Raw genomic sequence first — 26,450 nt, 5'->3', positions numbered from 1 at the left:
TTCTTTCTGAGGATTTTATTAGTAGCCACATTTAAGAAAAATAACATTTTCTCTCTTTAAATTGCTTATGTTTATCTATTTCTAGACTCAGAACCCTTATGAGCTTTATTATTGCATGGCAACACATAGGAAACAGCAGTAGGAACCTGCAGGCTCTGTAACAATTTGCAGTGTATATATGAATAGTTAAATTTATTAGAATTTTATTCCCCAAAGTAAAAAGTTTTTGATTGCTCAATAATAGAGAACATTATTAGTCCATTAGTTACTTCTTTATTTAGAAGCCTCAGAAGACCAAAGCTGCACATGGGCTGAAATCATACTACATTTCAACCTTTCCATTTCCTTCCATTAGTGTTTGAAAGTAGCTAACAACCACAATTAAAAGCAGTAACTTCACTGTTAAAGGTCTCCTCTGAAGGCAATAACTTGTATAAACCACAGAAACTATTAGCAGGTTTGAATACTTCAGGGAGAAAGAGGACACAACTTCCAGGTGCTACTCAATAAGCAAGAAGCCCAGGAGCTTTAAGGGTCAAACTAAAAGCCAATTTATACTTGTTCTTACCTGCTAGCATTCAACAAATAATCAACCATACATGTGTTCTTTCAGAAGCTTTTATTTATGGCATTAATTGCTTTTGAATCTTTAGCAAATTCTGACAAAATTTTTCTACCAGCAACTTTTATACAAGATAAGAAAGCCCACTGGCCAAAATCTACTTCACTTTGAGTAAAACTATTTAAAACCAAACCAAACTCTTTTATAAACAGCAAGTCTCACCTTGGTATACTCATCTTTGGCCTTGGTAAGCATCCGTAAGATATCCACTTCTTTATTATTAGCAGAATTCATGATCATTGGGGACAGTCCTGTTCCTGTGCCCTGCTGTGCTTTGAATTGTTCCTGCTGGGTTAGGCTGAAAGTTGGAGGTAAAAGGAGAATATACAAGACAAAAAACAGATAAAACACAGAAAGTTTAACCACAATTACTTTACAATAATGAATCAAAACTCAAATATTTTCTTTTTTTTTCTTTTTTTTAAATTTTTTTTTTTTTGCCTATCTACATTTAAACATCTGTAAAAAAAAAAAATCTATATTAAAATATAATTTGACCAGGCATGAGGTTCATTTTCTGTATTCTTGAATACACTAGGGTATAGACTAAAATTTCTGTAACTCAGTCACAATTTTTATATCCAGAAAGAGCAGGAAATTTATAGTGTTATTCAGTTCTGCTGGTGGTGGAGAATGGCAAACACACACAAATCAGTCATTAACTACTAGCAAATGACCGATTTCCTGCCCCAGCTGTTTTATTATTATTGTAGAATGCTGAGAATTAAAACACGCAGCCAATTGGCTGAGTGACAGGGTATTTTTTATCTATATGCAACACTGCCATTATAAACCACTATATGTGGTTTACAATTGCATGAATCCTCTGAAAACCAGTTTTTATTGTAGTAAATTACCAGTTTGAAAGTACCTAATCACCACCAACTGCAACTTGAACTAGTTAACTAAAATTAGCTGTCAAAAACCTGGGTTTTCCTAGGGTTCATTGCTTATTTCTGTAAATTCATCCTCATCAATTATTTCTTGGGTCACAACTGACTCATTTTAGAGCTGTAGGATACACAGCAACACCAACAAAAACCCCTAAACAAACCCCCACCATCGTCACAGTTTGTGTTTCACAATGTTTTGTCACTGCAAAATGAAAAGCAGCAGGTATTACTTGAAACAGAGACATAGAGGAAATATGTACTTTGTACCAAATCCTATCTGGAACATTGTGGTAGAAGATTTAAAGCACTTTGCCATGGATCGAGATGTGTGAGGATGAGCCTTGTTTGAACTTGTATTGCAGGGCACATAAATGGGCTTTTGGGCACTTGGTAACTTTGGCAATCAAAATTGATGTCACTTCCCCAGCATGCTTCTGGCTACAGAAACTGTTAGGATGGGGACAGACAACCCAAAAAGGAGAGATTCACAGGTCTGGCAGTGCCTTTGCATTCCGCTCTGTTAGTGCCTAATGCTGTCAGCTTGACTGTATCTACCTCCCATGGCTTTTCTTGGGATGAGAAAGACCTGGCTCTACGTCAGCCCTCCTCCTGCCCCTTATAAGAATTGTGACACAATGATATATGTCCAACCCTACATACTGCAGGAAACCAGTATATCCAATCTCCTCCTGTTCCTATCAGGCCCTTTTACTATATCCTCCACATTATACCTCTAAAAAAATTTAGAGTGCATGTGTTGACAAAAATCTGTAAGACTTCAGCTCCTTCCTCCTCCAAACAAACAGGAAAACCTGCAGAAAATAGTCATAAGGCAGGGATCATTACAAAACAAGCCCATCATTAGGCCAACCAGAGGGCAGAGCAGAAGAATGAGCCGTGCCCATCCTGGACACATGAAGAAAGCAGTGACAGTGAAAAACCTATCCGTGATATTGATAGATTAAAATATAGCTGAGAATACAGTTCCGTTTAAAATTGCAATCTCCAATTTGACTGCAAAGATTGTATAATGTACAAAATATTATTATTATGTAGATAAAAGATATGAATTCAAAGTCTTGCTTTATATTCCAAAAACAAAGTTGATTTTGTACATATTGGTAAGAAATTAGAAAGCAGAAATTCACTCATGATGTAGAAACAGGATAAAAACCACAGAAATTGTATTGTTACAGTATGGCTTCATGACTGCCTGCACTTCCATTGACATAGGGAAAAAATGAACAGAAACATTAAAAGAGAAAATCTCCCCAAACTGAAAAATATACTAAAACTCCAAAGAATACAAGTCTTCAAAACAGATCTCTGAGTCATCAGGAAATAAACCAGATGAACTGTTACATTCTGATGTAGCTGGAAAGCTGTGCAGCAAATTATGAAAAAGTATTGCAATACAGTGACTTATTTCTGATTATACGAAATGCAGGTTTGTGACAATTTTATTTGCAACAAAGTCTATAAATATAGGTTTAAAGTAGAAAGGTATGACCATCCTAGTAATATAATGTGCATGTATGTACAGAAATACATACATAAAAAAGCACAAAAAGTCTTGTTTACCCATCACTTACTTTTTCATGAGTTCTGCAATTCTTTGGCATTCTTCCTTATCATAAAACCAAATCCCATATATGGACACTGTAAATGCACATCAAACACAAACTATGAGCATCTTCTCAAACAGCAATTCTACCTGGTACATCTTTAAAAGTGACCTGTAAAGGAATTTTTAAATTTATTTCTGTCTTATGTTTTCCCCATCTATAAACCTAGAAATGACACCTCCAAAATCAAAAAAGATCAAAGGCATATCTCTGAGGATGTAAATTACAGGCTCTTGAACCTTCAATAAAGGCAGAGGTATTTGATCCTTCAGAACACTAAACCAGAGGGTTTTTTCTTTAAACCTTTTCTTCTTGCCATTTTTTTTTCAGTTGCTGTATCATATCTGTTAGACTCCCGTGGCCATTATATTGCAGGTAGCGTTGCACACACATGTAAAGCAGCAAGATCTGTTTAGTATTCAGCAACATTCAGGTCTATCTTATGTATCATCCAAGCTGTTAGAGTAGCATGAACGCACCTCTGCCTCCCTGTAGATTTCCTATAATGTTGCCCATTATCTTCCCCACCAAAGAAGTAATTGTCTGTAGTCAACCCCAGGATTACAAAATCTATATCCAAGTTCAGACATCCACTAAGGTAAGTGCCTGCAGCTTTGCCCAGCAACAACAGATTTAAATTTACTACTAGTTCAAGATTCTCAAATGTGCACACCGCTAATGAAGCCATCGTGATGGTAATAGCCATAATGGAACTGTAGTTAGTGCAGCTTTCATAATCATCATAAACAGGGAGCTTTTTTCCACTCACAACCATCTTATATAGCTCTTGTAAAAGTCAGCCTGGGAAAAAAAATCTACAACACTGTCTCAAAACAATCTGTCCACGTTTGTTGGGGTAACTGTCCTATTGTTAACCTCAGACGCAAACCTGCCATGAGAAAAGGAAGGGAGAAGCACTTAGAGGGTTAATGTGGATCTTCCCTTCTCTATCACTGCAACCTTGAGTAACATTCATGTTCCCTTTACATGATATGGTAGCAAATAAATGTTTTCCTTCCCCCTCCTACCAGACTACAGGCCAGAGATCTCCTTTTATCTTACTAAGAAATGGCAATTCCTAACATGTCTTCAGACACCGTAGGGGCGAGATTTTACTTAAAAGGAGCAGAAATGGATTGAGTACCTCTTTAAAAACAACTGCAACACTGCCCCTGACCGTGTAATATTTCCTTAAATTGGCAGAATCCAAAAGCAATCACCACTTCTTCAACTCCACAGAACCAAAACCATGGCATACGGAGTATATGTTGGCTTTGTTAATGTTTGGAATGAAAACGAAATGTACAGCTCCTTGTAAGACACAAGTGTAATACTTATCTCCATTCCCCCTCAAATTTTCAGCCATGTGTTGTCTTTTATATAGCTAAAAATGGTTCAACTGTTTCATATAGTATACTGGTGAAAAGCCTAAAAAACCCCAAAACCCAACAGCCACTGTTTAGACATACAATAAATAACATTCAAAAGATCCACAGTCCTTTTTATGATTAACTTTTAGAAAGCATGATGATGATTCTACTGCTCACCTAAAAAAGACAAGTAACATAGTACATTTGCAACACAGATATTAGCATTAAAATATGCATTTAAAATAGACATTAACATTTTGACATATTGCAACAAGTATATAATAATAAAATGTAAACCTGTAGAAAAGTGTCCAAACAATTCACAAGGTTCCAAAACACTGACCTATTCGGCAAAACTATGCATCCTTCTGGTGAAAAACATTTGAAAACCATATTACAAGTAACCCTATACTCTTTGATGTGACAACATAGCAAGCAGACTGAAAACCCCACACAAGTCGAATTTGTTTCTTTGTTATAAAAAAGAATCTCCAGTGCAGAAGAGCACTGATGAAACTTTGACCATCTGCTCCATTCTCTCTCTTTTTTTTAAATGTCTGCCACAGCTGGTGGCATCACCAATATGCAAGACAGGCTGAACAGATTCACATTTTGGCCAATTGATCAAACTTGTCCTGGACTATTTATGAATATCCAACAAATTTGAAAGCTGACAGTCCCATGGAAATACCGCAGTGCTTCTGGCCATTAAAAGTTGAAAGGCGGGAATCAACAGCAGAAGCAAGGTACTTCAGCTCAACTCAGTGACAAACACAAGTAAACTGTCTGATTACCAGTATCAAAGACCATTTAACATTTTACAGAACTACAACTGATACTTTGAAATACAGTTCAAACAAATGCAGACCCATTTCAAATCGCAGAATAAGGACACTAATTACTGCCTGTCCCACCAGACCAAACCACCACTCGGCAATATATCACATCTTAACTGAAGCTTTAAGCCAGGATATTGCAGATCCAGAGACCTTCAGCCTAGATACCTGAGCTTCGAACCCACCCACACCTCCTTTCTTACCTCAGTCAAACTGGCACTTTCAACCCAGCCTAGGAAGCACAGCTGAAAACAAGCTAAAACCTAAATCCGACATCCTCTGAGCTTACAGCTCACCCATTCAGCAGTGAAATTTTTCAGAAGTGGACGGTCCTCTTCTTCCTCCCACACTTCTCCGATCTGTCCAGAACACATGAACACCTCAGAAATACACTGACAAATAATCACACAGCAGCTCCATTTGTTACAGCACAATGTACTGCAAGCTCTTTCATGCATGGCAAGAACAATGGACCAGTGAGAAGGACATAACTCAGTGGAAACTGGAGATACCAGGTATGCAAACTACATCAATGTATGTTTTCATATTGAGTGCTCATCACCTGGAATAACCATGGTGGAGATTCATACTACAGTAGCCTATTCTGTTACAATCTACATTTAATGAAACAAAAATGTAAATAATAGTAATAATGGCCATCTTCTTGATTAAAGCTGAACACAAAATGGCAAAAAAAATGTTTCTCTGTATGACACCACATAAAAACCCAGGACCAGAAAAGAACCTAAGATGTTTAGAAACTGTAGCTGTCAAGCTAGGAAGCTCGTACATTCGTTAATGAAAACTAAATACGCACACAATATAAATTTCACCACAAGCTTTCTACTAGCATGAAAACACCGCATGTTTTATCAGGATTAAATCTAAATAGATTACTTTTATCCGCCCTCCATCTCTATCAGACTGTTTGACAGAAAGGAAATCCTGAATTAAGTATCATCTGTAGAACGGTAATTTCACTAAAACGTTCACATGTTAAAAATGAATCATCGAACAGTGGAGGCACAACTGAATCACTAAACAGCAGAGACACAAAGCAAATTATTCTACTGCAGCATAAAAGAGGAAATATTAAGTCACTTCTAGGCCCAGCTTCAGATACAAAGTTATCCAAGAAGAGATCATTGTAAAAAAACCCCAAACAAAACAAAACAAAACAAAACAAACAGAAAAAGAAAGAAACAAATCAAAGTCTCTTCTGCTAACCCAGTGAGCCAGTTACATGGAAAGTAGCTAACAAAAGCCCAATAAGGACAGCTAGTTTTATACGGACAAGTCAGTACACATCTATGCATCCCCTTTCAACAGTTCCAAAGTAATTTACTAAAATAAATGGGACTTAGTGATGAATTGATCACATTAAAGAAAGACTCCAAAGTTACAATGTTGTTAACAAGATTACACAAAACTAGAAGGATAGAATGCGGGTATCAAATCAACAAGAAAATTAATATTGAACAGAAATAATCTATATGCATTACTTCAATTATCTAATTGAAATTATTAAATATTAAGGGATATCAGTCTTTGGAATTTTAAAATTTGAAAAAGGTAAGTTACTCATAAATCAAACTGAAAAATTTTAACAAAAATCTGTGAAACTCATTTAATATAGCTCAGTGCTTGAATTTCAGGAAGTATATTATTTAATTTTGAAATCACAACTTCAGAGCTAATTCTACAGCTTCCGTCTTACCATTTTCATTTTTTGGCTATGGATTTCTCCTGTCCTCACCAACACTAGAGCACTTGACACTATTTATAAGCAGAAGCTGACAGCTGCTATCTACCAGAATTATAGATGACATTTTCTAACCTCTCAAAATCTGAAACATTTTTTTATTACAATGATCTAAAATTTATTAACAACTTCCATAATTCATGCCAAGTATCCTATTAGAAAGGAAGGCATTTTCTCTAGGATTGTTTATTTTACTCTTCATTTGTCTAGCTTCGACTTCCAGCTATTAGATTTTTGTCTTCTGGATAGACGTGTCCATTATCAAAGTTTTGGGTTCACTGTATTTTTTAGATATTGCTCTGCAGACTGCATACAGTATTTAAGCTTGGTAAAAGTAAATACAGAAATATCAGCTACTGACTAGAGACTCCCCTGTACCTAGAATCTGTTTTACACTTGCTGGTATCAAAAATAAATACATAAATAACACAATTCTTCAATTTTCTTGTTTTATTCTTGATATCACGCGCCTTAAGGTACTTTATGGCCTATGTATGGCCTAGATTCTTGCTCCTAAATATATAAATCCACCATTTCCTATATTAAAATGCAGTTTCTATATGCACATCTTACAAGGTAGTAAGACTCCTTTATGTTGTTCATCTTTTCTCTTGCTATCTACCATTCATGTAATATTTGACTATTCAGGAATCTATCAAAGTTTGCATCTCCTTTTCTAGTACTTTCTAGAATATTGGAGCCTCCATTTTGCAGGATCTACTGAAAAAAGAACCAAAGTAGGTTATATCCACAATAGTAATTTTTAATGTATGAGTTCTTAGCTTAAAATATTAATTAAAGCACGTCATGTTAATTTTGTGCTCTTCTACTCCAACGCAAATGTGATCCCTTTGTCCAAGATTCTGCCTTTACAATTATGATACAAGTCTACGATGCTTCTTCCACTTTGCTCAGGGTTGAGCAGTGAAGCAGATTTGCCTGTTGAAGCTCCACATCCTGTTCCGCAGCATAAAGCAAGAGAGAACTGGAACAAATTAAAGAAGATACAAAAACCCTGCAGCTAAAACAGCTGCACACTACCTTGGAAAGCTGAATTCCATCTCTGACGCTGCCCCAGAGATATTATGCAATGATACACAAGTTGCGAAATGTCATCTTAAGCGGCTGTCACTGATTGTGTTCGGTTTATTTCCCAGTGTTCGATTTGAGGTCCTAGACCTGGGTTTTATTGCATGGCCTGCAAAAACAACAGCTACTTATAATCACAACTGAAGTCTGTAAGTGTTTTTGGACGTACAAATGATAAATATATTGGAAAAATTAGGCCCGAGAAATTTAAAGTCAGACATCTTGCATTCAATTGATCTCTGTAATTGTAACTACTTTGCCTTACGATCCCAGTTTGTGAAATGGGAAGAACACTACTTCTAATCTGAGCAAAGTACAACAGTTCAGCTTATTCACGAATTATCAGCTATTATACTGATTTACTAATCACCTAAAACAAGAAAAAACCAGTTAATAGTTCTGTTCCTAGTGCAGAACTTCAGTGGTATCTAACAAAGCAAGAGGCCCACATACCAGGAACGAGATAAAAACAGAATACTGCATAGCCACATTTACATGAACGCTATCCAGGCTATTTGATAACTGAAGCAAAATCCTTATTGCAAAAGAATACGATCATGTAATTTAAAATTCCATAAGCAAAACAGAGAAATCACACAAGCAACCTTAATTTTGTTATTTGCTAGTTTAGAAGCCTTGAAGTTCTTTTAGTTGTTTATAGCTTTAAAGTTCTTTCAGACAGAACATGTTGCTTAGCTCTTTAGGTATTTAAAACCAAAACACTAGAAGAAAAATATTTTTCATCCTATTATACCATATTGACAGTGACATGGGTCATTAACAGGACTGCAACTTTCAGATCTCCTACTTCTCTACATTATGTAAAGCAACACAATGCAAAGCACATATAAAGCAAATGTATTTGTTTATCAATAATGGAAATTCAGCATAGATATATCCTGATATTTCCGGAAGTTCTTAGAGGGGAATGAAAAGTTTTGTGATCTCTCAGGCACAAAAATGCCAAGAAACTGAAGAAAGGTAAGAATTTTTCAAACAACCAAAACCTATATTTTGATATGAGCTTAACTTAAATTCCTAAAAAGCTGCTGAGAAAGAAAACAACCCTGTAAAATCACCAGACACTTGTTCTTTCATTTAATCATTGATAAAGCTCCTTATCCACTTGCTTGGGGAACTTTTAACAGAGACAGGGAAAAGGATGACTTGGTATTTTCGTTATTTCAAACATTATATATGAATAAATAGGAAAAAAGGCAGTTATTAAAGGGAAAAGCATCCTGCTCAGAGACACCTTAATGCAAACTGACGATTACATATAGAGAGTGAAAAAGCTGAGTTTGACCAGTCAAATTCAAGTCAGGAGGGAACTGTTCAAGCAACTTTCTTAAAAAAAAGCTAAAATAACAAGAAAAAATACAACAACAAAAACCCCAACAAAATGCAAAAGTCCCTCAAAACTCATTTCCCCAAAAGCAGATGGGTTGAGAGTGGGCAATGACTGGCAACACTACTGAAGTCAAGAATAAGTTCCTTACCACCATGTGTTTAATTGAGCCTGGAACCATGCCTTAAAACAATGCAAGAAGCAATTTTTTGTTAGTAGGATGGACACTGAAGTATCCCTGCCATCTTCAACCAACATGAAACTTCGGTGACCAGCCTGCAGACTGCCAGATAGAGCCAGCAAATACTTCTGATTTAATGAGACAAAAAGGGACAACTAAGAGATGGTAGGTTATTTATTAAATCATGTCTATGGCTCTACTGGGATAGCCTGACTTCAGGCAGATTTTTAATCAATATTTATCAGAAACGCTTTAGGAAAAAAAAAACAACTCTGTAATAGACATTATCAACACTGTCTTACTAGAGTGCCCCAAAGCTGAAGTTATGTTAGTACCATAGGAAACTTTAAAGTGCATTCATACATTTATTTCCATAAAGCTCAGGAGATATAAGTGTCCATAAGCAGGTTCTTTACTTGAATTTGCAAGAATTCTCTTAAAATCGCACTCTGTTGATGCTACAAGAAATTTTTAGTCATGACACAGGAACAGGATCTATGTTATGATCCATCTGGCTTAGTACGTTTATATTTTCCCTCACCACTGGCCTTCCAGTCACATTCACTGCCGTTGCATCATTAGTTCCAAATAATTTTTAAATCATGATAATGTGTGACACTGAAATTAAGGCAGGAAGTCTGCAGATGCCAGACTATCCATTTCTTAAATAAAAAGTTGTTCTTAATAATCCTTTATTGTTCTTATAAATAAGTTGTTCTTAAATAACAAATGGTTCTCATTACTATTTCACAATAGACTTCTGAAACGTCCACATCAGATTGGAGCTCCATTGCCTTGTGCAATGGAAACGATTAAACAGTCTCACTCAAGGAATGCAAAAGCTAAGTGAAGTGGTATTAAGATAAACAAATAGTAAGTGAAAGTACTGTTCCATTTTTGATGTAGAAGAATGATAGACACTGACTTTAGAAAGATAAGTGAAGAAGTCTGCAGCAAAGCTAAAAATCAAATCAAATATCCTGAGTCAGCAAAAGCACCTTTAACGAGAAAAAAATCCAATCAGAGAATGCCTCAGTGGAAAAGAAACTTAACACCTCAAAATCTGAAACTATTATCTATATTAGGTTACCAGTTCTCTACATTCTCTGCTTTCTGCAGCAAATCATAAAACGTCTTCTACGCACTGAAATGAAGTCAGGTCCTAACCTACAGGAATCATCTGAATACAACACAAAAATGTCATTAGAAAACTCTAGGTTAAATATATATCCATGAACTCTATTAGCAGAAAAGCTTACTCTAACAGAACACTATCCCAAGGAGAAGTGGAACTAGAAACCAGTCTTTTCTTGATTCTATGCGTATCACATCATACCTCGTAGCTAAAAGCACTGAGAACTCTCCTCAATCAAGGAGAAAGGGAGAACACTGCCTTTCCAACCTGAAGGCAAAAAAAAATTGCCTTTGTTTTCAATAATAGGAAGGAGAGCTGTGTTCACTTTCTCAGTTTCCAGCCTTTTTATTTCCACTCTGCCTTCACTAGGTTAAGACAAGCAGCAGCTTCTGTTATGTTTCTTGTGGAGTATCTGGGCTTCTAGTCCTGTGGGGATAAAGTCGGTTCTACTGTATGTGACATATACGGTTAGTAGAGGACTCATCAGGATCAGAACATCATGGTTCTCATTTATAATTTAGTCAAATCTAAGAATATGTTCCCAAAGATTTTTAAAGTGCATCTCTGGGGTACCTGCCACAGGTCAACGTACACTTCCAATTACAGAGCTATGGTCAAGTCCAAGGTCAAGTTCCCCAAACTCTGATGATGCCATTTTTTCGGTAAAATAGAAAAGAATAGGAAAAAGAAGGAAGAATATTTTCATCTCAGATAGGTGTTCAATAGCATGTTATTTTATGTTATTTTTTCCTGAAACCTGAATTTTTACTATAATCAGTCTGATGACCTGTCACTCCATATGGTTTAACTCCCACAAAATTATGAACAACTTCAAAAAGGGCTTCACGAGGGAAAAAAGCAACCTTAACTATAGATGATGTTTCCAAATCTGACTGCTGTGATCTCCTCTCTTATTTCTTCATTGCACACCTTCAGATCCTACGTAACAGAAATATATTTACAGATCTGGACTAAGTTCTAAACTTGCAACAACAAAAGTTTCAGTTGCTTTTATATATATACATATGTATATATATACTTGTTCTTGTAACAAGTAACACCTAAGAAATAAGATTAACTGAATTAAAAAAAAAATAAAAATGTATTTTTTCATTTGTATACTCTATACATGCCATAATTTTTCCTATACCATATCTATTTCTGAAATGGTTAGAAAAGAATAAAAAAAAAATCACACAGAAACAGGCAAAGGTAAAGTCAACTAGTCTTCCTGAAATTTCAAATGCATAGTCCATATTTACAGCATATCTTATGCATTTGCTTTTATTGATTTGCCATAGCTTGTTAACATGTTATATTCAACACATTAAAAAGTCCTTTTCTTCTAGTCTGTAGCCATTTCTCCTCTTAAAGTTGGCTGTGAGATTGCCTTCAGTAACATCTGCTTATCTGTAGAGCTGCCGCTGTGAATTTCTATCTATGTACGATTTTTAGCCATACAACACAATTTCATGGGCACAGAAAGGCCTTTCAATGTTCTGATGTAGTGACAGGCAGACAGTAATAAGTTTAGTCCAGTTGTGGGTAGGCTCATGCTGTGCTTGCAAGCTAAATGTCAGTAGATGGCTACGTTTTGGAAACTTTAATCACTACATTTAATCTTAAAGTATTAATTAAAATAATAATTAAAATAATTAAATGACCTACTTTATTCTAGTGAAAGTTGCAATTTAATAATTTCTTTAAGAAGATACAAATACCACCTCTTCAAACTACCGTACTGCTTTTTTCTTTTGATTGCTTTAAATCTTTTAGCATGTTTGTATATATTTTTAAAAAATTATTTTAACTATTGAAGTTAGTGTTTAGATTACTATGAATATGAGCAGTTTACTGACTTTCCTACCTTCTCACACAGAAAGCATTATGTGTGGGTATAAGTACATTGGGAGAAAAATAATGTACTCCTGAGATCAAGTTTGTCACCAAGAAAATACAACTTAAGCAGTAAGCATTTTCTAGTTTCAAACCTGTAATCCAACAGGAGGAAAAACAACAACAAACAGACACAACCAACAACAACCAAAACCCCACCCCCCCAAACGAACAACAACAACAACAAACAAAAAAACCAACCCAAAGACATTTATCAAATTCATTTTACATTAGCAGCTAGACATTGCACAATAGCAGCACTGGGAGGTACACTGCAATTTTGAATCCCTGAATATGGAACAGATATACACTTAAATTCAAATAAAAATTTGGCATTTTGCATTGGGTGATTTTCATTACAGCAACTGTATTATTTTCACACAGAAAGTTAAAGTGTGTATTTCATTTTGCTTCAGAAGTCAGCAGTATTTTACTAGCTCATGGATAATCCTTTAGGAATAAAACATATCAGTAATCATCTTCTGCTCTCCTCTCCTTCAGCTTTTAACTATGTCAGTGAAAATTTGAACCTCTACTTTGTTTTCTGTTTGAGGGAGAGATGTACAAAATATTCACGTGAGAGAAAACCAGAATAAAACCAGAAGAGCAATGACAACAACAAAAACAAGTAAAGCACTGCAGGAAGGCATATGATACCTTACATAAAAATCCAATGTTATTTCTCTCCTTTTCTAATTATGAATTTTCATGAATCTCATTATTGTGAGAATCTACATGTGCCCGTGTAGAGGATTTAACAATGTATGTTGTTAAGCAAATAATACTGAAATTTTGCAGAAAGGCAGTTTGTTTGACAGAGACAAAAGAATTGTTGGAGCTCATCAAACTGAAAGTCCATATCCTGTCTAAGACAATGACCAGAACCAGATGATTCACAGGAAGAATCTTCCTAGTCCCTTTATTGTTGACTTCTGACCTGAAGCATGTGTCTTACATCACTTACATTTTTTTTTTCCCCTGGCTACAGAATCTCTGGTTGTTTTTATTCATATAAATAATACCGCTATGCAAAGGGATTACTGTAACAGGCTCCAAAAGACCTGGGAGTATCTATGTCCAAATAATGAAGCTAGCAGGTCAAACCCACATTTTTTTAAAGACTAGTTTTAAGCAATACATTACAATATGAAGACAATATATTTTATTCCATTTTATTGAAGCAACCTCTGCATTGCAAAACCAACAACTGGGCTGCAGCCACAACCATTAAAGGACAGCAGATAGCAAATAATAAGCTCAATGCTGTTACTAGTTTGTACGCCAGTTAAGACAAAAAGCAACACTGCACTTGCAGCCTTAGAGGAATTCCACTGGAACAGTTGCACCATGTTTCTGTATAGAACACATTCCTTGTCCTTTAAAGGGTATGCTATCTTATACTTGAGAAGGGTTTCTTTCTTTTTTCCTCCTGTAATTGAAAAGTATTGTTTACTGCCGATTTAAGGCTTGTTTTGACGAAGAGAGAGCTGATGAGGCACTCAAGAGCTTGTATTAAATCAATACTAGTCAGAAGTGAGCAGCTTGTATATGCGCTGTGGGATACACTTGCTCACATATTTATCTTCCATGTTTTGAGAGTAGGTTACAAATATTTTTATATATATATACACATATAAAAGAGTGCCAGTGAGCAAGCTCACATTCCACAAGAAGTTTTCTGGCTATGTCAGGAGTGAAGTCCACCCCCTACTAGACAAACCTATTTTTTTTTCAAACAGAAGAGGATATTATCAGAGAAGTCCGTGCTGATATACAGAAACCAGAGATCGTCAGGGCTCGGTGAGGTGATGAGCTGACGGGTGGATGGCGCCTATTATCTTCACTTCTCAATCCAAGTTTTCCTAAAAAACCACAGGGGGAGGAGAAGGCTCCAGCTCAGCAGAAGGCACAGAGGACAAGAAAAGGATTAGGAGTGAAGAGCAAGGAAAGGAAGGATAATGCAAGAGATATTGCAGAGGTTTCAAAGAGCTGGAAAATAGTTTCTAGATTAAAAGACCAACTTGTCAGTAGTTTAAAGCAACATTCGGGTTTTAACTTCTGCATGAGGCTACTACATAAAATAACTCTGAAGTAGGAAACTATTTACTGAAAGGAATTTACCTTTACTATATATAGAAAATATACTCAGGTTCAGTTGTTTCAACGTTTCTTGGAATTTTAAAATGTTTCAAGCCTTAGTTCGGCAAGCCTATCACCCTCTACCCAGCCACCAGCCAGGGGAACCCGAAACGAAGTACAAGGGGAAGCTGGTGCATGAAACTCAGCTTAACTGCTTCTACATCAAACCTGGAGGTAAGACATTACCTAGTTGTGTGCACGCAAACTGTACTGGTATTTCCTTGCTTGGATAAGTATTCCCTTTCTATTTAAATAGAAGAGTCTATATAATGTATGAAATGATACTAATAACTTATAGTTGTGGATAATACTGTGGATACTGTGAAGTCCCGTATGTGTGATCACACTACCACAGGATTTAGATAATTCTGTTAATTCTCAAATCTGTGGAGTCAAAAGATGGATGGCTTCACTTGGCAATATATTGTCTTTTGAGTATCTCATGAACATCGCTTTCCCACTTACGCTTTGACATGAGAGAAAAAAAAAAAGCAAGCAAGCATAAGGAATAAAAAAGTTTTGTTTCATAGGCGATGAGGCTAAGAAGTTTAAAACATACAAAAACTCAAAATATTAAATGCACATGTGAAAGGAGTTACGCAAGAGGTTTCTAAAAAGCAACTAGCTCTGTAATATTTTCATTTGCAGAAAAAATATATATGCACTCATGTACATATCTACATTGATCTGGAAACATCTACCATTTTATACTATACAAGGAGGTGTGTATGAAGTAGAGGGTATACAGGTAGTCACACGAAAATAACCTATTTAAAAAAATAATTATCTGTTCCAACTTGAACTCTTGAGCTTTACTGCATCATATGCCTATCTTATCTCGAAAAGATGTCCGGAATTCTCAGTGCTGGCAGTACACACTCAGCTGTAAGCGTCCAGACAAGCTAATAGTTGCTTATATGCTGACATCCATAAATGGGAAACGAAGACTGTGTCTAGCAGATACACACAGTATTAGACTCCTTTCGTTCTATACAGAAACTCATCCACAACTGCAGGATGATTGATACATGCTTTTAATATTCTATTCCATATACTTTTCCTACCAATTTGTTTGCCCAGGCAGGAAAACAGTTTCACTATGCACAAAATAATTATCAGCCATCAAAAAACTACATAGCTTTGTTATCTTAGCTTCTTAGCCTGTTTCTTCTCACGTGACATATAGTTTCTCTGACTTTTAGATTGGATTCCATCATTCCACATAACTGAAAACCTACATTAGGATTACTGCACTACTTTTCTGTACACCTTTTTTTTTTATCACCTTTGTCACACAACAGAAACATATCATTAGAGCAAAAAGGTGGCTGCAGTTATCATAGTTACAGCTGCAAAAAGCCACAGGACTAATGCAAAGTATTCTAAGCCCTTTGCTTTGCTCAGGCTTCCACAACTGCTAACAAATCTGTAGGGTAGGAAGGCTAAGGAAGGAACAACAAAAATACCCTTTTAGGAAAGGCTGAATAGAAGTATCTGTGCTGAACTGGGTGGGGTGACAAGGGATACAGTTTTATGCTTCAAAACTTATATCTTAAGGCCTTCACAACTGGTATGTACAATTTCCACTGAAAACATACATTGTATTTAAAGGAAAATATTAATAAGGCAGCCCCAGAAAAAATAAACCTAGAAATACTTACTAGTACAAAAAATTTTGCTTTAAGAAAAACAAGCAAAAAAGGGATAACATAGTTCCTCTACTGCATTGCTTGTTTTACTTTGAACCTTAAGAACCTAAACCATTTCCTCTCCACAATAAGCACAAAAAAAATCGCAAACACTCTAAAGTAGAATTAACCAGTACCTGCTAATTCTAGAATCACATTAATGATTTAGTGCGGTTGGGGCCTTTGCGTGTCATTTAGCACAGCTTTCTGCTCAAAACAGGGCTAGCTTCAGTAAGACAGACAGGTAGGAAAAGAAGAAATTATGATTAGCTACAAGTTACAAAAGAAGAATATATGCTATGGCACTTTTTCAACTATTTCTTGAGATAATTTGCATATATGTACACTCTACAACAAATTATCCTGTCCTTTTCACTACATTAAAAATCCACTCCTGGTTCTATAGACTCAAGCAGAGCTTAGTTACAGATTTCAAAACCAGGCGTATCAGGTTGTAAACTCTAGAACAGGGAAGCCAACTAACCACGAGACAGCGAGATCATGATTTCCCATCTCAAACACCACCTGCCTTCAACCAGCCCTGCTGCATGTCTGTCCACACTCGACTGCAAAACAGCGTTTAGTTATGCCATCAAGTTACAATAATATTTTTATATCTCAAAAGGCAAGCATGAAAGATTTTTTTAGGTATCCTTGAAAATTAAAATGAGAGATAGAAAGCACAAAAATATAATAAAACATAAAATATGTACATTTATATCCTTAAAAAAATTTTAATACCTATAATAATTTCCAAGGGGCAGTTTATTATTTTTCTTGACATTCTGAAACTATTTATACCATCTTCTAAGCACATTAAAATGATTAGTGTGTTGAAGTATAGACTACAAAGTGAGGAACTATATGGGAAACGTAGTAGGAAATTAGTAATGCGTTTACATATGCTTTTATAAACTGGTCTAAGAACAGATAATTTTTGAGTGTAGGTACCATGAAGTCAGTAAACTCAGTGCTAGACAGCATCTCACGTGAAAAAAAATCATCACTGTACATCTAATAAACAAGTTTCTTCCTGCTCCTATTTATTTGCTTCTCTCAAGAAAATTTGCACATGACAAACTATAAAATAGTTATGTCGGACACAAAATATAAAACGGGTTTCCAAAAAAAAATAAGGCATGCAACATGACAAAGCTCATGCTGCAACCTTAATTTGGAAGGTTTAGAATCAATTTTTACTACAAAATTTAAGTATTTTCAGTATGCATAGTTTAAATTTAAAAAAGGAAAATAATATCTCTGCTTGGCAGTGTTAGCATTCCAACAGCCTCAGCAAAACTGAGGTTTCACTTTAAGGTCGGTAACATCCAGGGAAGGTAATTTTGACTGATGCTGCTGTTTTGTCTTGCTGGATACATGATGAATTTTTATAATGCTGATGAAAGGAGAGAAAGTGGAATGGGAAGAAGGAGGAACAATTTGTTTATTTCTCTGAGACAAAAATGTCCCCAAGGACAGAACCTCAGGTAAACCACAAGCATTTGTATTCTGAACAAATGGCAGTAGTCAGTCCATGCAGGCTTTAAAAAAAGAAAAAGGCTTTAGCCAAATCAGTTTAGCAAACAACAGGCTGAGAAGCACATACCTCTACTGAGGGCAAGGCCCTTGTGCCAAAATGACTTTGAATTTCTGTAGTTGGAGCTTTCACTTTACAAACACTTCTGTTCCAAATTAAAACTCTGAGGAATGTTTCTCAAACTACATAAATATTTTCTTCAACAAAGCATGAAAGTTCTAGCGGGCCAGAATAATAATTTCGCAATCAAACTTAACCTCAAAAAATTGTTCTTAAGTTATTCAGCTGTAATAAAAACATAGTAGTTTGCTTAATGATGCAGCAACAGAAAGCCATGTAATATTTCTGAACAGCAGACCACTGAATTTAGAGAAATACAATACAAATTGAATGAAGCTAAAAACATTTAAAGGTATTTGTTTCAAAATTCAAAGAGACCAATGTGCATTTGAGGAATAGTCATTTGAATACACAGTTTACTGTGTTCACCCTGTTGGGTTTTTTTCTGTTATTGGACCAGATACTGTATGTTGGTAGGTAGGAGGCTGATGAATAAGGCTCTCCATTTAAACTGACAATTTTACTGAAACCAAACAGAAACTCTATTATATCATAAAAACAAAGCCTTGAATATCTATTTTGCTGTCTCAATGGAAACAATTGAGCAAGTAGTTGTTTATTGGTCAATATGCAGAAGGCTGAATCTAAATATATAGACAAGTAAATTTAATCACCAAATGCTGTTTTCACACTCGAATAAAAACATACTTCAGAAGGAAGAAAATATTTAAAATACTGAATTACAGAATATATAGACTAAGAGCATATTTCAAGGTAAAAAAGACACTATAGTATCCAAAAGAAGATTGTTTTCCATGACATATTCATTTTTACGTATTACTCAAATTCTATTACTGTTGTATCCTGCTTTCTCTTCGGAAGCAAATTTCTAATAGTCTTCAAACCAAGATGTTCTTCACAAGAGAAATGTACTTGCAGGGTCAGTGTGTCTTCAGAAATGCCTACAGAAGTAGGACACTTGTTATCCATTTAGAATTTTTTATCAGGATGAATTTACTTAGAAGAGTGACCTGATATTAGCCACAACTGGTCTCCAAGAACGTGAGTTGTTCTGTTTGAGAGGGCTCTAGGATGCTGTTACATAGGGTTTAAGAACAAAAAATGATAGTTTAAGAAAAATATACACCATTACCTTTTCCTGAACATTTTTCATTCACTTATCCCCAAGCATATATTTGGAAAAATTTTCACATATAAATAAATATGACCTACAGGGGGAAAAAAAACAAACAACCAACAAAAAACAAACAACCAAACCAAAAACTCCCCAAACAAACCAAACCAAACCAAACCAAAACACAAACAAACCCTCAAACTTATGCTACTTCTTTAGAAACCTGGCAAACTTCCCTCTCCCTCCCATCCCATCCCATCTCATCTACTCGACATTGTTGCAGTGTGGGAATCTGCAAAAATAATACTAAATTTTCAGGGTTCTGGTAGACATATGGTGGCAAGTTAAACTGGACAACTGAAACTAGTATGAGGTTATGTACATATCACATGTGTCTAGACAGTTTTACCAAAACTAGGCATGCCTGGTCTGCTTTTGTACCGCTTCCTTAACCTCTGCAAAAGCTCACATTCAGTAGAATATGCCACATCTGATGAGGAAGCTTCATCTGGTTTCAAGCCCAGGAGATGACATAATCAAAGGCCTTGCTACAAATGTGGCACAGAAATGAAAGTAACTTCTATGCCCAAATATGTAGAGAATCTAGCCAAATATAAAATATTTCTTGACCTGTCACACAGTTTCTTTCTCCACTTACTACAGCACAAAAGCACCCAATTAACCTGCACCAGATCATTGTCATAATTAGCACACTAACTATTATAAGGTAGGATCTTGTATTTTTTTCTGGCAGCTGAAATGCTCAAGCTGAAGTTAGCTCTAAGATATGCAACTTAATATTCACCAAATTCTCTGTGTCCTGTAAACATGAAAACCAATATTCAGTGATAAAATGATAAATCAGTCAACTCCAGAAATAATTCACTGATCCAGCATACACCCATATACACCTGGCACAACATACAGTTGAGAATAGTTGTCAGTAAATTATATAGTTGACCAGTACTAAAAGGAGAAGATTAAGTTAGTTTAATCAATAATTTACAGTTATGCATTTCTTCTGAACTATCTCATATAAGCCAGCATCAAATATCAAGCAACGGGCTCTAAACATTAGTTTTCCCAATAAATATCACCAAGGATTAAGGAAAAAAAAAAAAGTACTAACTATGTAGTTAAGATTATTCAAATACAGAACCCAGGAAATTTAAAAAATTCTTCAAATCACTAGACGATCTAAACAAAAACAGAATTACTGTCATGCTCTCAGAAAGCAAGCATCTAAAAATGCAGTTAACTACATAAGTGTAAAGGTCACATTGAAAAATATCAATTTGATCCATAAACCTTCTGTTTCTTGGTGGACAAGGATTTCTGCTGGCGACAAAAACTGTAATTTGAGCTTCCCTTCCAGCTTTGAAATGAATAATCCTAGCTCTAGCCTAACAGATTTCCCAAACTAAACTTTTTTTGTGAAACAGTGGATCAGTGGAAACATTAACTGGCACAGATCCCAAATCCAGCCTGAAAAGTCCTGGGATTAGACTGTAGGTGTCTGCAACATAGTGTTTAGACAGTATTTCAGCTTTACATGACCAAGATCATATGGAACAATAGAAGATATATGAAAACCAACAGAGCAAAAAGGTTAAAATATTTCTTTTCTTATTGTAAGTAATCATAAAGCTTACATTTATTGTGTATAATTTTGGGAAGCTTTTCCTATTGTAATTGCAAAGCAATCTTTACAAAATGATAGCTATAACATGGCAAACTGTTGGCGGACTTGTCCAGTATGCAAGTACCACCTTCTGCTGCCAAGAGCATTTATTTAGTGTGATACAACCAGCCACAGACATTTAGCTGTACTGAAATGAAGTTGGTTTCAAAAAACATTCAAAATATTGAAAGAAACAAAACACTGGCCAGGACTTCTTTATTTCTCCAAATGCTTGCCTTTGAATTTTTCTGAAATTTACAGTCACAAAACCCAACGGTACGTCCTGGGAAAGCAACTATACCAACCAGAAGAAGAGAGGAAACTCTGCTAGCTTAGTTACATCTAATAAGAAAATATGTATGAAAAATAGAGTCAGAAGTAACCAACTCAAACACAAGGTTAGAAACAGATAACTTGTTTCCAGATCCTGTTGAAGTATTACTGCCAAACTGTCTAGTGTTTTGCCAAGTAAACAGCTATTACTGAGTACTCCTTGTTAGTAGCTAGAAGCAGGAGATAAAAATAATATTATAAGATTAGGACCTCAGAAACCCAGTTTTGGATGAAAACTCCATTTATTAAGGAAGAAGCTTGAAGCCTTAATTTTGCAAAAAAATATAAAGGCAAGTCGTGTAGTACATCAAAACACAAGGAAAAAAATTCATACAGAAAATTCAAGACAGATATTCAGAAGAGTGTTTAGATGAGATCATAGTGAAAACAGATACTTCTATGAGTCTATGATACATTCTATGATTCTATGATACATTCTACGAATTAATATTGAGGAGGTTCCTTAATTGTATGTAGCTTTAAAACAGAAGGAAGAAAGGGCTATAGTTACTTGCATCTTCGTGGATAAATCACCATGTGAACGATCTTTAAGGACCTAAAGAAAAGTCAAATTTTGCTAAGTAACTTTTCTTCTGTGGGTCTGTAATGCCAGCTTGCTCTGATAACATCCACATTTCTAAGAAAATCTGAGAAAACAACAGTTTTTCCTTTGAAGTACCAAGACCTTCCATTTTCTTAAATAACTTTGCAAGATTATTTTAGGAAGATAAATAACGAGGGGAAATACACCCCTATACCTGGAGCACATCTGACACTAAAAGAAATACTAAACTAGTAGATTTTTTTAGTAAAGCAAATATGAATCTTGCCTCAGACTAGAAAATTCTCAAATAAATAACATCTATAGATTTACTCATGGCTAGATCAAACGGCTTATTGCAGTAAAAATCAGACCCACAGACCCAGGCTGAAGATGCCTTTATAGAACTGGGAGTACCCTAGCTGGGGATCTTGTTATTTCTTTTTTATGGTTGCACTCAAGGGAATGATACAGTAAAGGGTACCACGAGGTCCAGAAGCTCTCAGATCTTGCGGCTGAGAGATCCTAAACTGCAAGAAAGGTGTTACTTTCATGTTGCCACTGGCAAATTGTCAGTGTAGGTGCTATGGGCTCACCCCAGGCGGCAGCTCAGCCCCACACAGCCATTCACTCCCTCCCCTCAGTGAGACGCGGAGAGAATCAGAAAGGCAAAACCAAGAAAACTCGTAGTTTGAGACTAAAGAGAGTTTAATAGGTAAAGCAAAGCTGTGCATGCAAGCAAAGCAAAATAAGGAATTAATTCACTGCTTTCCATCAGCAGGCAGCTATTTAGCCATTTCCAGGAAACCAGGGCTCCATGCTGTAGGATGATTACTTAGGAAGACAAAAGCTGTAACTGCAAACATCCCCCATTCCTCCTTCTTCCCTCAGCATTTATCGCTGAGCATAACACAACACAGTGTGGGGTATTCCTTCAGGCAGTTGGGGTCAGCTGTCACACCTGTGTCCCCTCCCAAATGCTTGTGCAACTCCAGCCTATTCACTGGCAGGGCAATGTGAGAAACTGAGAAGACCTTGATGCTCTGCAAACACAATTCAGCAGTAGCTACCCTAAAAAGAGCACACATTGCCTAGACAAAAGCCAGAAAGGAGCCTTCTGCATTTTGCTGTTGCACAATTAGCCAAAAAGCCCCAGACAAGTTACTTGAACATAGGTCCACTACTCAGAAGCACCTTAGTACTTAATTTTAAGACCCCGCAAATCTACGATTCTGACACTTCTTATGGAACAAAGAGCCTACACTCCCTCAAAACTCCTATTTTTTTTGCCTAATAAAAAAAACCCCAAATGAATCACAGTTTACATGCAGTAATCAGACTAAAGATGGTCTTACTTCATGTCAGCACAGAGTTACGACAACTTCTAGCTACTCTTTTTACACCAACTGTCTCAACAAAAAAGAAAAAATAATATATTGTGTTTCAAAAGGTAGATATTAGTATATACATAAATAAACTCCTAATGGAATTTCAAAAGGATTTAAAAAAAGATTACATGTACATAGGAAAGGATCTTCAAAATCAGATGGGAAAAATAGGTCTCACGGTACATAAAATCACAGTATCACAGTATGTTTGGGATTGGAAGGGACGTCAAAAGATCATCTAGTCCAATCCCCCTGCTGGAGCAGGAACGCCTAGGTGAGGTCCCTATTGTTTCTACCACATAGTGTGTGTGAACAACAGGATTCCCTCTTGATATACTTTCCCACACCAAATTAGCTTAGGAAGTAAAAAGGTCTAGGAGATTCTCAAACTGGGCTGCTTTCTATGTCACAAATTTCCTCTGATTTTACTTCATCCAGAGGGAACACTTCTGCATCACAGTTTACACAAAACATTTTTGTGATCTGATTCTATGCGTCAAGCAGAAAGTATACATCATACTACAGCTCTGCTTCCAAGTACAGATATAAACTGTATATTTAAAACTGCTCACTCTCATATAATTGCACACTGTAACAGTACATTAGTATATGTGCATATAAAAGTGCAGCTTTCTCTTGTCTTCCACTTATTTCTGAGTTTGCCTGACACTTGCTAATTCTTGTATAATCATGCAAGATAAACACAGAGCCCAAAGTAATAACTTTGTCTTTCGTCACGATTTAAATTAGGCTCAACACTATGTTGTTAAGAGTCACTCCTAATAATCGAGAAGTAACCTGCCTTCCAACTTGCTGTAAGGACAATATTTTGTAGCTGAAGCAGAACACGGGCTTTGAATTGGCTCCATTTGTCTATTTTGATGCAGAAAACCAAGACTACAAATACCACTCCAGCCGTCTGTAGATCTGCTTTATGGTGAGACTTCCCAACACTGACTGGGGTATATTTAGAACAGACAATATTTCTGTGAGTCTCTACACCCATCACATACACATGACCATAAAAGTCTACTATTTGTCAGTTAAATGAAGAGATTACTGTTAAGCACATACTAATACTTTCTTTAGAAGGGTGGCATTTTAGGAAGCACTGAGTGAGTCTTCTCTTTCAGCATGCCAAAAAGCAAACTGTATTCCTTAAACTGTAACTGTTAACCAGCTAGTTTCAGTCCTTGAAAGCTGCAGTCTAATCATTTGGACTGCCTTAACGAAGAAGAGACTCTAAAGAGGGCCTAACTTCTTTAGTGTTTAACCCAACATACCACATACTTACATCTGGCATTTCTGTACAGTAGAAAAGGGTCCTGCAGCTGGAAATCGAGGTCTTTAGTAATAGGTTCTGTTCGATTTTCCATGCTCAGTCTGTTCATAATTGTGAAGCCATGTCTTGGAGAAGCTGATCTAAAAATTATCAATTAGAAATCACATCAAGTCAAGGAAAAAAGAAACAACTACAATTGCTTCACCATATAGTTTTCAATTTTTTTTTTAAATTTTATTTCTAAGACATACTATGAAAGTCTAATCTTGTTGCCAAGGAAATAACAATTGACTCTTGTGGTGTTTTGTGCAATCCTTTTAATTATTTCAAACCCCTACATCATGTATGAGAAATAACAGAAGCACCATTAGTCTCACAATAGCTACAGAGAGTATGCCACATTGGTGATACTACCATTGCAGGTTCAATGATTTAGTCACAGCATAATCATACCTGCATGTCAGGTTTTCACTTCAAGTTATAAGGCTTGCAACTTCCAAATAAGCTAAAACATTACAAAACACCACTTCGCCCCAGACCATCAGCATCACGTTGTCCAACCACCACCACCATCTACCCTATAGTTTCTCACAGGAGTAGAATACAGCAATTATAACAATTCAGTCATAGGCCAGAGCAAGTATATTTTTTTAACACTCAGGTTAATGACTGCAGATAGTAACAGTCAACCCAGGTAAGATTTTCCACATCATCTAAAGCATAACAACAAAAGTGAGGGTGGTGAGACACTGGAACAGGTTGCCCAGAGAAGTTGTGGATGCCTCATCATTAGAAGCATTCAAGGCCTGGCTGGCTGGGGCTTTGAGCAACCAGATCTAGTGGAAGATGTCCCTGGTCATGGGAGGGGGTTGGACTAGAGGACCTTTAAAGGTCTTTTCCAACCCAAACCGTTCTATGATTCTAGGACTCTAAATCATTGTGCTTGTTCATGAGGGTTACACTACAAGTCAGTTAGACAATTTTATTAATGTGAGCTGTTAAACCTATCACGGTCCTGACAGGAGATACTACTTTCAAACCAAGTATGACAATAAAGAAAAAGATGATAGCTAAACATTTGGGAAAAGTGCCATCTCTGGTAATTGCTGGGGAGCGGATTTCTCTATAAAATTCAACACACAGGAACCTGCATTACAGGACTGCAGTCAACAGAAAATTAAACAAAAGTGGAACCCTTACCAAGAAACCTTGTTTGCAACAGTCAGTACTTAAAAGTATCCAAACAAAGAAACAAAAAAACAGCCCACTTCCACTGGTGTTATCCATATTGGAAGTCGGATTTATTTGACCATTCTTCAGATTTGCAAAGATGTGACAGGTGATAAATGAGTCAGCTCAAGTAAAATGGTTGCATTACTTTACATCATCACAACAATAATAAGAAGCAACAAAGGCAACAGCAGTGGTCTCCAACCTATGGTCTTTTGGCAATGTTTTTACCACAAGACGTCATGACTTTGTACAATGCCACAGGAAATTTAAGTTGAAACTGCTGGGGAGGCCAGCAGCTCACAACCTGTTCCATACTGTTGCTTATAGGGCAGCCAGGGTAGCAATCTCTGTTGTAAATGGAAACTTCCTCAATCAACAAAAAGAACAGCAAAAGATCACAGATACTAGAAGTGCCAGGTAACATGTTGTCAGTTACAGAGTTTTAAAACCAACATACTAGAGAAATACTACTTCTGTTGTGCAGTCCACAACTAGCCACCTCCACCTATTGCTAGCACAACTAAGGGCCAGTTCTTTCCTCTTGTGGTGGTAATTATAACAGCATCTTATCTCCTCTTACCTGAAAGCAGCTTAAAAAAATTACGGATGACAATTTCCACTGCTGGTACAAAAGAGCTCAGAAGATTAAAACCAGCATTCCCACTTCACACAAAGC

General features: G+C 36.2%; 2 protein-coding genes across 2 annotated transcripts in view; one reads left to right on the top strand and one right to left on the bottom strand.

The window, feature by feature from the left end:
* DCP1B (decapping mRNA 1B) overlaps positions 1–26,450 on the bottom strand; it is a gene marked incomplete at both ends in the record, with an annotated part of 44,551 nt that overhangs the window by 16,121 nt on the left and 1,980 nt on the right. Inside the window, 3 exons of the mRNA XM_080351377.1 lie at positions 785–920; positions 3,108–3,174; positions 24,554–24,681. Coding sequence (XP_080207503.1) covers positions 785–920; positions 3,108–3,174; positions 24,554–24,681 — 331 coding nt within the window. The remainder of the gene's footprint in view (positions 1–784; positions 921–3,107; positions 3,175–24,553; positions 24,682–26,450) is intronic.
* The window catches only part of CACNA1C (calcium voltage-gated channel subunit alpha1 C), a gene marked incomplete at both ends in the record, with an annotated part of 485,303 nt that continues 473,793 nt past the window's right edge, over positions 14,941–26,450 (top strand). The window contains one exon of the mRNA XM_080351364.1: positions 14,941–15,070. Within this exon, the coding sequence (XP_080207490.1) occupies positions 14,941–15,070 (130 nt within the window). The remainder of the gene's footprint in view (positions 15,071–26,450) is intronic.

Source organism: Nesoenas mayeri (genome assembly GCF_963082525.1).
Source record: "Nesoenas mayeri genome assembly, chromosome: 1".
Lineage (NCBI taxonomy): Eukaryota > Metazoa > Chordata > Aves > Columbiformes > Columbidae > Nesoenas > Nesoenas mayeri.
The sequence above is the reverse complement of the archived record's forward strand: the minus strand, read 5'-3'. Positions and strand labels throughout refer to the sequence as shown.